At 33.9% G+C, this 12,783-nt stretch overlaps 1 protein-coding gene across 1 annotated transcript in view; it reads right to left on the bottom strand.

Annotated features, from left to right (window-relative positions):
* LOC111043338 overlaps positions 1 to 12,783 on the bottom strand; it is a 134,118-nt gene that overhangs the window by 29,959 nt on the left and 91,376 nt on the right. The window contains 1 exon segment of the mRNA XM_039440400.1: positions 1,162 to 1,264. Within this exon segment, the coding sequence (XP_039296334.1) occupies positions 1,162 to 1,264 (103 nt within the window).

Genomic DNA, 12,783 nt, shown 5'->3' with positions numbered 1-12,783 from the left:
CATGAATAGAAAACAGAGCATATGACGCAAACACAAGCGGTGCACCCTATTTGCATATTTAGCGCTTCCGTGAGCTATAAAAACAAACTAAGGCTACAAAAGCGAATCAGCTGATGAAAAATCTCTAAAATACGTGAGCATTTGCTCAGGAGTTCAGAAGCATAAGGTAAGAGTATAAGGTGAAGCTTATTCACATAAAAATGAGCAAATGCTTTTGCTTCTACCTTTTGCTCGTGAGCGAAACCTTATGCTCCATGCTCTTGCTCATGAGCATTTGCTCTGGCTTTATTCATATGGGTCAGTATCTTTTTATTTCACCTTAAATTAATATTATTCTGACAATTCCATATTTTTTTATCAATGGCTCTGCTGGGATATGAGTAACAAGCAGTGGGGTGAATCACTTCCTCCGTAAACAAAGCCATAGTGAATTCCTGTGACATCAGCACAGGTAGGGCTTCTAAACAAATAAAAAATTGTTGATATCAGCTAGTTTTTATATTGGTGTAGGAACCCTACCATTGCTGACGTCACAAGAATGCACTATGGCTTTGTTTACGGAGATAGTGGGTGAATCCGACTTGTATGCTAATACTACATTATCAAGTTTTGTAATTGATAATAAAATAATGATTCGTTAATCGATCTGTTCAAATTTAATATTAATAAATTGAGTTTATTCAGGTGAATCAATGATAATTCATTAGAATTTGATTTTTATTCTCCAATTTTCAAATGCATATAATATGAATCATTTATATTCAAACTAGTAGTTATAATTAATTTGTATTCTTATTCTATTACTTCATTAATTTCAAAGAATACTATTTCATGAATACAAGGTAGTAGAAGAAGAAGAAGAAGAAGAGAAGAAGAAGAGAAGAAGAAGAAAAAGAAGAAGAAGAAGAGGAGGAAGAATAAGAAGAAGAACAAGAGAAAGAAGAAGAAGAAGAAGAAGAAGAAGATGTAGTCCTGAATACATACTTTTTCAGATGAAATTTATAATGGATTTATAATTGAAAACTACTGAGAATCGACTACTGAGACTACCACAAATCAGAATCAGACGATAAACACGATAATAAACAAAATTTAAAACTTGTGATATTTTTGGCGAACTTCGAAAATTCAACTATGAGAACATGTTTTGATATGACTCACCTGTGACCCCTTGTGACACCGGAGAAACCATGAGATAATTGACACATGCTGCTCCTGTGTCGTGACCCATCAGAGTCACCTTATTTTCGTCACCCCCAAAAGCCTGTGACAATTCAAATAATTTTATAAGCAGATTGGAAACACATGATGAAGAATTTAAGAATTTAACTAGAAATGTATTAGCCTATATACATCGTTTAATGTTCAATAATTGATACATACATCGTCATAACACAATAAAATAGAACATCGTATAATTCACTGTGGAGTGCAAGAATCATTATAAGCATATATTAGCATATAAGCATAGATTGAGATAAATAAATTGAAATTGAATTGGGAAATATATTGATTAGTTCACATCAATGCTAATTAACCGATTGATTTTCTGTGTTGATGATGATGTAATATAATATATCGTATTGGATGTAAACAACTTGATTACAAAAAATCTGAATTATAAGAACGATTGAAGGTACTAGTTTCTGTTCTTATGAAATGTATGACACTAAACATAACCTGGCAAATAGATTATGACATCATCTATTTGGAAAGTTATGTTCAATGTAATATGATTCATAAGGACATGAACGCATTGTGCTCATGTATTTGCCAAGCTCTGTTTAATCTGGTGAAGTTCATAGGACGGCAAAAAATCGATGTGTGTGTATTCTGGGCTGAAGTATTCTGGACACGCCTAATGACCATATTTGGAATACTGGGGCGTGTCTAGTCCCGGCCAATGATAGTTGAGATCTACCGTCATTGGTCGACAGTTAATGGCCAATCGCTGAGCTTCACATACGCTGGCCACCTCTATGGCTTCATATTCTACTGCTCAATTTCTCAACTTCAAGTTTACTGAAAATTTATAATCGTGTAAATTGCTTCCTCAAATCGTCTCCATTCATTGACCAATCATCGATTACTTCTGAGTTATTAGTACCTTGAGATGAAACATACTGCAATATTAATAAATAATATCTTCAAATTATCCATTATTTTCGTATTTTTACTCGTATTGCCTATGTTTTTTTGAGGCTGATCTACGGGAGAGGACATGGTGACACGGGGAGGAGATGGACAGGATTTTTTGGAGGAGACTGCTGAAGGAGGGAAATGCTGATCCCATATGATTGGGATAAGGCGTAGCCAAAGAAGATGAAGATCTACTATGTTATTTTTTCTGTTGAATTTCATGCTTTCATCAATAAAGAATTATTTTCATCAGAATAATTAATTGCAATGCTAGAACTTCTTGAAAGCATCAATCTGAGATTAAATATCAAATTGACATGCTATAATAAAGTGAAACGAGAATAGTAGGTACCCTTTCAATGTGTAGAAACCCTTTAACTTCTCAAAAATGGAATCATACTCATATAGCAAGTATAATTTCATTCTTTTTTGTCGTCGTTATGGCTTGGGTTTCACTTGAAAAATTATGAATTTCATTCTTAAGAAGTGAAAGTAGTTCAATACTTTGAGAGTGTATCAGATCTATATTTTATCATTGAAAAGTAGCTCTGAAATCGAATAATTCTCATAAGATGTTATTGTTTTTTCTAAGAAGTAAAAGAGAAGTAAGAGTAACCCACTATGATATAAAATGGTAAACTCTTGAATAGAAATCCAAGTACTCGACTTATGAATAAACGAATTATGAATTTCGTTTTTAAGAAGTGTAAGTGGTACAGTACTATGAGAGTGTATCAGATCTTTTTCATTCTATCATTGAAAAGTAGCACTGGAATAGAACAATTCTCATAAGATGATATTGTTTATTCCAAGATGTAAAAGAGATTAGCCCACTATAGTATAAATGGTAAACTCTTGAATAGAGATCTAAGTACCTGAATGGCATCATAGCTGAAACATGTCGTGAGACAACAATTTTGAAAAAGGGTAGGCTACTCACATTTTCTATTTTTATTTCTATGAAAGGCTACTATATTTACTTCATATATCATAATCTTAAGTTGTGCTTAGTGAGAGAAGTTGTGTGTATTTTTGGGTTCAAAATTTTATAAAATAACTTTATTAATTCAGTATGAAGTGATAATTAATTGTTATATTTAAATATAGTTTGGTGTTTCAATATCTCAAAATTCAAAATGTTAGCTTATATATATTTTTGTACGAAAATTGAACTTGAACATTTTACAGAAGAAACATAACCTATTTTTTGGACATTTTATTAATTTATCAAAATTTGGGAATGGAAGTTTTAGGCCAAGCCTGTTGTTCCTTCCTAATCATATTTATATGATTTGTGATTCTGTCCACGAATAAATAAATAAATATATTATGCGATGCTGTGATAGTTGTTTACTGTTCATGATTGAATTGTTTTGTTCTAAATTATTGTAGCCTAACGATGTCGAAATAAAGAACCATTTTGATTTGATTTGATCTGATTCAAAACATTGAAAGTTAGGTTTCAATGATTGTTATTTTTATAATCATTCACAATCACCAATACATGGTATCATAATATATTACTGCATACGTGGGTGTCAACAATATTCCAACACCTAGAGGGCACACGAGAGAATACAATACATTAGGAAGACCAATAGATACAATGCATAGCAAGTGGTCCATTGTGAATGGGACAGACAACAGCGATCATTCGCTGGATGCTATTCGATTGACAGACGCGTTCAGACGTTCTACCGAGGTGGCATGCCACAAAGGAGATCATTATTCAAGTGCTGCTAGCTGTTTACACATCTTGCTCTCATTGAACAGTTGCAGCATGCCATTCAATTGGCAGACGTGTTTAGACGTTCTCCCAATGTGGCATGCCATAGTTTCACTGAGGTGGCATGCCACTGATCTACTGATGAGGCATGCCACAAAGGAGATCATTATCCAAGTGCTGCTAGCTGTTTACACATCTTGCTCTCATTGAACAGTTGCAGCATGTCATTCCATTGGCAGACGTGTTTAGACGTTCTCCCGATGTGGCATGCCAAAATTCTACTGAGGTGGCATGCCACAAATCTACTGATGAGGCCTGCCACAAAGGAACCAATCATTCAAGGGCTACTGAGGGGGCATGCCACAGTTCTACCGATGAGGCATGCCACAAAGGAACCCATTATTCAAGTCAAAGAACTTAAAGATGCATAGACTCACATGCAGCGCTAGTATCGTACTTTGAATTGAAATCGGCCATTGAGGGGGCAACCTATAAGATTATTACATACCAATCCCTTTGTAATCTATAGTATTACAAATATATAGATATAATATCTCGTGCTGAAATACCCCAATTGCGGCCTTCAATTTCAAGTAAGAGCTATCATTGAGAAAACATAGGCATTGTGGGTATATATCTCTTCAAGGTCTTTGATTTAAGTGCTAATGAAGGGGCATGCCACAGTTCTAATGAGGTGGCATGCCTCATTTCTACTGATAAGCAATACCCCATGGAACCATTTAAGTGCTACTAAGGTGGCATGCCACAGTTCTACCGAGGTGGCATGCTATAAAGCAGCACATTATTCAAGTGCTGCTAGCTGTTTACACACACATCATTTTGCTTATTTAACAGATGTAGCATGTGCAAAGTCAACCCCTATGATAGTGAGCTGTTCACAGCAATTCCGGTTTGGATTGTGGTAAGTTTGCGATTTGACAATGATACATTCGCAATTTTGATAGTTCAAGCAGCAGTTTTGGAGTGATAATAATAGCATAGAGTACAGATACCGTTTAATTAATACCTGGATTGTTTGTCTTTGATAATATTGAGCTTCCTACAGCAATTTTAGTTGTCATAATGATAGGGTGTTTCGACAACAATGACCCAATTTTAAACAGTTATATTTAAAAAAAAATTGTGCACACAAACCAATCTCACATAAAATTACTCACAGAAGTATCGAGTTTATGATGATGTATTTCATTTTCATTTCATTTATTGTATAAAATAATATAATCATAATACAATAAATTATGACATTGGAGGAAAAACTAGGCTGAGCCTGTACTATTTCTCTCCAAAAATGTTGATAAAAATTTAATGTTGTCCAAAAGATGAGGTTACGTAATCACACACTGCTTCGTTACTTGATTTTCGGTCCAGGAATGATGATTTAAAATTTTGAAGGTTGATTTTATACTCTAAATGAATCACAATAAATTTAAAACTTTAGAAATATTGCACTAATTTCAAAAATTTTAATACAAAATCGAAAACCTACTCATGTATTATAAGTGTACTATGTGCCCTCCTTTTGAGGCTCGGACGACATCTAGACAGTAGGAAAATTCATCCCAGACTGTTCGCAAGATGTCTTCTCGGACTGTAGCTACTGCATTAGCTATCTTGGTTTCTAGCATATCAAGTGCTAATGGAGGAACAACGTTATAGATTGTGTTTATTTTCCTCCCTTAGCACTTGATCTGCTAAAAACCAGGATAACTGATGCAGTAGCTACAGTCCGAGAAGACATCTTGTCTTGAGAACAGTATGAGATGGATTTGGCTACCGTCTAGATGTCGTCCGAGCCTCAAAAGAAGGGCACATAGTACACTTATAATACATGAGTAGGTTTTCGATTTTTGTATTAAATTTTTTTAAATTAGTGCAATATTTCTGAAGTTTTAAATTTTATTGTGATACATTCTGTGATTCATTTAGAGTATAAAATCAACCTTCAAAATTCAAAATTTTAAATCATTATTCCTGGACCGAAAATCAAGTAACGAAGCAGTGTGTGATTACGTAACCTCATCTTTTGGACAACATTGAAATTTTATCAACATTTTTGAGGAGAAATAGTACAGGCTAGGGCTTAAGGAGGGCACATAGAATACTTATGATACATCATCATAAACTCGATACTTCTGTGAGTGATTTGATGTAAAAAGTTTTTGTGTGCACCATTTTTCAAAACAAATATAACAGTGTAAAATTGGGACATTCTTTTTGAAACACCTGATATTTTTTAACTTCTACAATGATAGCTGAAAATAGTTATTTGTGCAACCAGTGTGCAAAGTGACAGTTTGCTGCACCGAAAGAAACGTTTACGCCCGAGCCATAGGCGAGGGCAGAATGGTTTCTTGAGTGCAACAGAGGAGCTTTGCGCACGTATTTCACATTAAATTTTTCCTACAGTTACCATTGAATATGAAAAGTGGGTAATAATGGGTAAAATTCCCTGAAATGCATCAAATGTTTTTCTGTGTAATTTTATTATTAATAAAAACCTTTATTTATTGTCAAATAGAATAATGTAGTAGTGTTTGAATGAAGGGGCGGCTGTGTGCTGAATGTGGTGGCTGTCGCTGTCATCCACTGTTGTCCACTGCCTTCATTCTATTATAACGTGCACCACAACACTTTACCACAGTTACCAACTTAATTTTGATTTTGCTACACTGGTGCTCCATATAACCTACTAACTATTTTGTGTTGCCATGTTGCAAATCTGGAGTGCAGAAAAAAAATTTCCCCGCACTAGAGCGGAAAAGTGATTCTTTGCGTTCTGTAATCAGTGCAGGAATGGCCACTTTTCAAGGTAACTGTAGGAAAAAATATTTTCCTGAGAAAACGTTTTCAGTTTGATAGCTTCATGATGTACAAATCGAAAAAACTTTGAAAATATCACCAGTAGAAAGTTAATTTTTAGCCTTTGCTCAGCCTTAAATGCAGTTGCATTAAAACAGTACTGTATATTGTATACAGTGGAGGAGGGAGTCACAAAGGGAGAGGAGCAAAGAGAGGAGATTGAAAACTGAGCTAGACATGTATATAAGTCATCTTTCTGGTCTAAGACACTACTTTTATAGTATTCAATTTATTTCATTTTCATTTTATCAGCATTGATTTGATTGAATATCTCCAAATTAATCATCTATTGAAAAATTTCTAGGGTAACAGTTTCAGATCTTTTTGTAGTATTAGATAAATTTCCCTTTTTCAAAATGTCAGTCACGGCTCAACTATTATAGTGAGATACACTTGATAATGACAGTATTCGATTGACATGTTGCTGTCCCTGTCTATCATTCTACAAAGCAGATAGCGCTATCTTTTTCCAGCTCCACAACATTGCGAGATCGTTTTTATCAATGTAGGAATATACGAGTAATTGACCGAGCGAAGTGAGGTCTAAGATTCAAGTCGACGGTTTGGCATTTCTCTTAATGTTTAAATGTTCGAATGTTTATATGTTTCTATGTTTGCATTTACGGCGAGACGCGCTAATAGATTTTCATGAAATTTGACAGGTATGTTCCTTTTTAAATTGCGCGTCGACGTATATACATGGTTTTTGGAAATTTTGCATTTCAAGGATAATATAAAAGGAAAAAGAAGTCTCCTTCATACGCAGTCCCACGTTATGAAGCTATTGTGAGAAGTTGTGGATTGTAATTCCTTCACAGATAATACGATGTTTCTGGTATTTATAAGAGCAGTCTCTAAATTCCCTCTTTTGCGAATAAATTCACAAAAAATTAAGGCCTTCCGGCTCGCAAAATTACTGGGTTCAAACCTCAGCTCTAGCTCAGTGGTAGAAACATGAATTTTATAAATACAAATAATCACCATAAGGTTCAGTGACCGGTGATTGGTAATTCTTACCGCTGCTTCTATGAAGTTCTTGAAGAATACCAGTAAGGAAATTAAAAGAATATTTGATGACTGATTATCAGTAACCATGTACCACTAGAGAATAATCAGGACCAACTATAGTTGTTTCTAGTTGATTCTTAAAACGCTCGTCGTGAATACAAGTATTCACCAATATACCCTTTCAAAATTCCTTAGAACTTACAACGCCAGTTCTTGAAGCTCTCTGGATCCTTATATGATATAACTGGAACCTTATTAATATAATTTCTTAATATACTTGTTCTGGCTGATAAAATGAATATCATCAAAGGATGATAAATATTGAGTGCTCTGAATAAGGTTAATATACTTGATTCAATAATTTTAAGTGCTGCTAAATATTTGTTGATATTAAAACAGCTCAAACTATATAACACGAGATGAACTAGGATAAAATAAATTTCTACGATTTGTATGCTGACATAAAACACAAAATATATTCCCACAAAAAAGATGTGCATAAAATATTCGATATATCTATAATTCACTTAAATAATCTATTCCTAAAATCTGAATAATTATCACAGGCTTTGCTAATATTCACAATAGTGAGTTTCAAATTCATAAATATATTATATTTAATACTGGTACTTAGACTTCCAGTCAATACAAAATTCTGCCAATAAAAACCTGTTCGGTCTATAAGTTTGATATGGTATACTTTGTTCAATTAACAAATTTATAATTAGTAAATTAATATTCAAACATGAGATCTCAGGGATTTATATGAATTCGGGCTGTGCATGGAAGTAAGCTTCCTACATATATTAAATAAATTTATAAAATGTTCTTATGGACTATGTGATATTGTTCAACACGTGGTGACTTTTTATTTTAATTCTAATTAATTGGAATAGCGCTTTTTGTTTTAATAATTACCCCCACTGAACGTAGAAAAAACGAAAAAACGAGCTCGTTTGGTTTGACTTATCACTCACTGACTGAAGTTCTAGATGTTCTCGTGGATTGAATTAATTATTTCCAATAATTAATTGGGTAGGCTCCTTTTCGTCACTGCTGGGCTAACGCGTGATCCAGATTTTTATAAGTTTCTTTCGAATTAAAGCTATTTTTATGGGAATCTTTACAATTACGAACTCCTTGACAGCACTGAGTTCACAAATAATTAACATTCAACAAACATACATTACATTTAAAAAAGGGTTTGGCTTAATAGTTCATTAAAAATTTTTAAAAGGAAGAAGAAAAAACCCTAAACTCCATGTGCATCCTCTCGGGTTGGGATCTTAAGCCAGAAGAAGGAGGTTTTCAGAAAAATTTGCCTCTTCCTAGAATAATTCTGTAAGCTACTCTCTGATTGGCCTTCAATTTAATAGACTCAATACAATTGGTTGCCTTGGGAATCAGGGCTTCCTCGGCTTTATAATAGAAAAAATTAAATAAAAGAAGTTTTTATACAAATATATGGAGTGTTTATCTTAATTGAATTCATAAATAAATCGTAACATACGATTTTAATAGATAATACATTTAGTTTTTATATGAGTTTTGTATACTCTTGATTTATCATGCTTTTTGGATTATAATAAATATTTATACAGAAATAATAGTTGTTTGTAATTCTACACATCGACTTCCTTTAGTATACATAATATATCCTTTATGAGTGAATTTTATATGATTCAACCGGTCATATGGGTTGATCGAATAATCAGCTGATTCGTTCAGTATTGGTTCTGATAATTATCGATTTATCCAAGATCGACTAATTCTTTTCAAAATGTAAACAAGTAACTCTAACCTCAATGTTCATGCATTTTATTTTTTTTTTTTTTTTTATAATCCGCCAATAATAAGTATGCCGCTTTATAATTTTTTGATCTTACCAATGGGTTCTCATAATTATTAAATCACAATAATACATGTTTTCTTATCGTTGTTGATAATGCTATTACTCCTAATCGCTAATAATACTTGCTTTGAGTTGATTTACTCTTTGGGTAGGTCTAACCTTCTTTCCAATTTTATAGTTCTATTACATTTCATTGGCTCATTTAAAAATATTTGGTGGTTTCAAATTACCACGTGACACAAAACGCCCTCTGATTTCTGATTTAAAACGACAATTCGAGAATATAATATAAATTTTATGATCCAGTTGGTTTTGGATCAGAAATCATACATGTTACAAAGTCTGCTAATAACTCTACTGAGAATCCTACCTCCTAACAATTCAACAACATATACAACAATAAATAAATTCAATTCAATACATACGCCTTACATCGGCCAATCTCCTTCTACACACAATACACAATATAAACTATCTCCTCCTCCATACATAATATAAATCTTTTTTCTAATCCACGCTCCGCCCTCAGGCCAGAAGCACATTTGAACGTTGGTGCAAAATCATTGCCAACCTAACAAACTGGTAATTCTCCGACTTGCAGAGTATAATATATTTTCTCCCTCAACATAGAACAGTGACTTGTACATTTTCATTTCATTCTCTTGCAGAATTTGGGCTTTGCTTTCATATAATGGATATTTTTAAGGATAATCTTTGGTAGGTTTTATCAACAAGAACTTCTTATTCCTCTAATACATTGAGACTTGGGATTAATGCTTTTGGTGGTAACTATGCGGTTTGATCATTTGGCGGATAATTTTAGTGATTTTCTTAATTAGTTTATACATAAATAATAATAATATAATATTTTTATAATATCTCTACATGCAATTCACATTTATATGACACTTGATCTTCTTATTCGGGGTATCAACTTTGATGATTTAATAGGCATTGACTACTCTGGTTTTCGTAGTGGACAGCTGGTTTACGTTGGCTTCGGTTCATCACTTGTCGCCATCTTGATGTCTCTTCCTGCTACATGAAGGTAAGTTGGCTTTTAACATTAGAAGTTATTTATTCTCTTGTTTCACTAATAAGAAAGGTGTTAAAAATGGTTTCTAAATTTTTTATTTCTTTATTTTCAGGTGTTGTTATTCGAAGTGGATACTCGTCTGCTAATTAAGTTTATTGTTGGCGTTCGTCTGGTATGTATATCTTGTCAGGTAGGCCAATGACGTTTAACCAAAATATTATTGTTTATATCCTTATCGCTTATTGTCCCGATAATACGGCTTGAGATTAGAAATATTTTGTTTTGATTCTGTGAATTGTTTGGCGGCTCTGACGACCGATTCTCCATCAGCTCTCTTATCTTGGATAATTTAGAATATTTGCTTTGTCTATCCTCAACTTTTCTGGTTTCAAATTGGTTTTGAAAATTTTTGAATTGATTCTCTTAGCATATATCACGCCCTCATTCATCAGTACTTTAATAATATTTTCTTTAATTGCTATCACAGCCATAATAATAATAATATTCACGAAATAAATCAATGTATTTATTGTATTTCTTCCAACATAACCTTTCCATAAACAACAATCGTATAATTCCATTTTCGATAAACAATGTACTATTCCTTTCGATTTTAGTTCACACGTTTTACCCTCCATTATTATATTTGCAACATAATTTTTACCTGACATCATAGTCGTACTAATAGTCATAACAAAATGAATCAGCATAATTGTTAAGCTTGTAACATAACCTCTTGGTGAACAATACACAGATGTTCTTTCCTTCAATGAACAATTCATTCCTTCTTTAAATTTTAATGCACATATTCCATCTTCCAATAGCTTCCTATAATAATTTCTTCCTTTATCATTTTCTAAACCCGTATCCGTTATTACTTTTTCCTTGTTTTTGAGCATGTTCCTTTTCTTTATTCCGTAATTGCAATCACGACGGTAAGCTGCTTGCTTGAACCGCGTGTGCTTCGGGTGCATGTTGGTATCATTATCCACTTCATTCTGGTGCCGGTATTCCTCCCTGCATGTTGCCTTCTTTTCCTGGTCGCTTGGTTCCTGTGCCTCTTTTTCGTGGTGTTTGAATTTGGCATGCGGACGGTAACCTCTCTTCCGGGGCCTTCTTTGTTGTTTTCTCCGGTGGGCCTTCCGGTGTTGGACTCTAGGGTTCGCTCCGACGTCGTCCTGCCGGTCACACTTTCGGCTTGCTTTGGTAGCGGTTTGCTCCTTGAACCTAGTGTGCCGCGGGTGAATCCAACGATGCTTGGGTGGTGGCTGCTCAAACTTAGTATGCTGTGGGGTTATTGCATGCTGGTACACAGGTTCGGTGCATGACTGTGGTTCATTATTTTTAGGCTTGGTTATTGGCAATTCTTTAATCATTTCTGTGTCAATGCTGTAAAATATTTTCGGTGGTGGGCTGGTTACTGGTGGTAGTTCTTCGGGAGGGAATAGCAGACTTAATATAGGTTGTTTTTTGCATACCGAATTTGATGCATGTTTGACATCTTTATTTGGTGGCGGGCTGGTGCGGTGGTGGATTTGTTCTGGTGGTTGATTTACTGTAGGTTTTTGTTGGTCTGTTATTATTGTGCATGCCACTGTATAGGATGTGTTTAGCCTATTGCTATTTTGATTATGATCGTCCTGATTTGTGAAATTTATATCCTGTTTATCGTTTCTCTTCCAATGACGTCTGCTGTCATAATGTGCTTCTTTGTGATACCGTTTACTATTATAATATTGGGATCTGTTCCTGGAATTATTTTCAATGTACTTTGCACTTTGCGCATTTGCTCCAGCGTTTGCAATATAATTTTCACTATTATAATTTTTTCTGAAATGACTATTATTATTGTTTTTAGATTGAGTAAAATTTCCTGCTTGTCTATTTATATAATTTGGCTCAGAAGTAGCTGACTGGATACAATGTAAATGTTCTATCAATTCTTCACAACTGGAAATCGAGGATACTGCCAGTGTCATACGAACATTGAAAGGAAGCTTTTTTGATAAGATGTGGACCAGTGATGAATCAGTTAGAGATTCGTCTAACTGATCGTTTCTGCTCATCAGATCTGTTATAAAATCAGTGTAGGATTGTCTATTTTTACTATCATAAGTGCATAAAATAATTTCTGATAGTGCA

This window comes from Nilaparvata lugens, chromosome 13 (assembly GCF_014356525.2).
Source record: "Nilaparvata lugens isolate BPH chromosome 13, ASM1435652v1, whole genome shotgun sequence".
NCBI classification, from domain to species: domain Eukaryota; kingdom Metazoa; phylum Arthropoda; class Insecta; order Hemiptera; family Delphacidae; genus Nilaparvata; species Nilaparvata lugens.
Note: the sequence above shows the minus strand (reverse complement) of the source record. Positions and strands in the feature narration are given on the sequence as shown.